This window comes from Octopus bimaculoides, chromosome 7 (assembly GCF_001194135.2).
Source record: "Octopus bimaculoides isolate UCB-OBI-ISO-001 chromosome 7, ASM119413v2, whole genome shotgun sequence".
NCBI classification, from domain to species: Eukaryota; Metazoa; Mollusca; class Cephalopoda; order Octopoda; family Octopodidae; genus Octopus; species Octopus bimaculoides.
The window spans coordinates 56,796,521-56,798,469 of NC_068987.1; the positions used below are offsets into that span (position 1 = coordinate 56,796,521).

Sequence of the window (1,949 nt, forward strand, 5' to 3'; positions counted from 1 at the left end):
TTCTTCTTATTATTATTATTATTATTATTATTATTATTATTATTATTATTATTATTATTATCATTATTATTATTATTATTATTATTATTATTATTATTATTATTATTATTATAAAGGCGGCGAGCTGACAGAATCGTTAGCACGCCGGGCAAAATGCTTAGCAGTATTTCGTACGCCTGCACGTTCTGAGTTCAAATTCCACCGAGGTCGAAATTTCTGGCCTTGTGCTTTAGTAGAAAGGATTATTATTATTATTATTATTATTATTATTGTTGTTGTTATTATTATTATTATTATCATCATCATCATCATTATTATTATTATTATTATTATTATTATTATTATTATTATTAACATTATTATCATTATTATTATTATTATTATTATTATTATTATTATTATTATTATTATTATTATTAGGTGGTCTGCTACACGTCCACGGCTCTGCAATGGCTAGTGTTGATTGGCTTATCTCATTTGCCACTTACATGCCGAATTGTTACATGTGTTGGGATCGGGAAAAGTATATAGTTTACAAATTCCTATTTTGCCCGAAATTACCACCAAAGATAAGAGGTAAGTGGCAAGTCTATCTAACATTCAGTCACTCGTTATGCATGCATTTGCGTGTGTGTGTGTGTTGTTGTTGTTCCGGTGATGGTTATAGTTGTTTTTGTTGTTGTTATAGATGTTGCTTGTTCTCGTTTTTGAGTGAGTAGCCCTGGTCAGTCCCACTTAAACAGATCTATAATGCAGAGAATGTTGATCCACTGAGCACTTGTACAGGCAATGTTTACTTGACGGAAGGAATGACCCCCAGCATCTGATCACTATAAGCAAATAATCTGTATAGGTTGTTCAGGAAGAAATTGCGACAGGAGAATCTACATTTTCTGAGAACTACGTTAATCAATGTGTACCTCCTGTTCCAAGACAGTATAGCCATTTGAGAGAAAATTTGGTTGGTACTTCTAGCAAATGAAATGACCACGTAGAGGTTCCCTCGAAGGTTCAGCAACATGGTTCCAAAGCGAAATGGAAATAGGCGTCAATGACAGTGATGGAGAAAGTGGCGGTGACAGATTTGTTTACACTTACATATTATCAATGCCCTCTAGAACATGATAAACATGAAAGCAACATTAATTTCCTGTTTTATATCTTAGGTTGTGCCTGGGAACGTGTCTGTCACGCTAGAAAGTATCATACCGAAGGTGTGATTGCTTTTGATGAGATGTAAGTAGATTTATTTTGATTTACAGAATTCAATTACAACACTGATGTCGATATACTGGGACACTACCTTATACGAATTTAATCGATGATATCATAACTAGTTTGTTTAGTTTATTGAATTTTTTAGGATGAAAGAGACATAACCAAAACAAACGATATTCTACTACGGGATTGTGCCACCCAACGCCGAACAAATACACGCACACCCACGCGCCCACACACAACCACGCACATACACACATATATACACACCTACATACATACATACATACATACATACATACATGCATGCCTAATACATACATGCATAATACATACATGCATATATATATACACACAAGAGAGAAAAAAAGCCAGGTCAGTTTCTCCTCATTTTTGCGATTATCAAAGAATATGTATATGTATTTTTCCATATATGTATTTTCATACTTACACTGTTTTAAACATTTTCATCTTATTATCAGAGAATATGTGATAATCAGTATGTAACACTACAAAGTTCATACAAAGCTTTATACTTTAAATATATTCCTCTTATTATCATCAAAGAATGTATATATGCATTTTAATATTCAAACTGTTTTTTAACATTTTTTATTATTCTCAAAGACTTTTGATAATCTTTTTCTAAAAAAGTGAAACCGGTTAAGTAAATAAATATCTTTAAAATAAGTGCATTTTCAAACCTTCTTTCATATATATATATATATATA

At 31.5% G+C, this 1,949-nt stretch overlaps 1 protein-coding gene across 1 annotated transcript in view; it reads left to right on the top strand.

Moving 5' to 3' along the window:
• LOC106873892 (adenosine deaminase 2) overlaps nt 1-1,949 on the top strand; it is a 43,679-nt gene that overhangs the window by 13,816 nt on the left and 27,914 nt on the right. The window contains exons 2-3 of the mRNA XM_014921417.2: nt 421-576; nt 1,167-1,236. Of these exons, the coding sequence (XP_014776903.1) occupies nt 421-576; nt 1,167-1,236 (226 nt within the window). The remainder of the gene's footprint in view (nt 1-420; nt 577-1,166; nt 1,237-1,949) is intronic.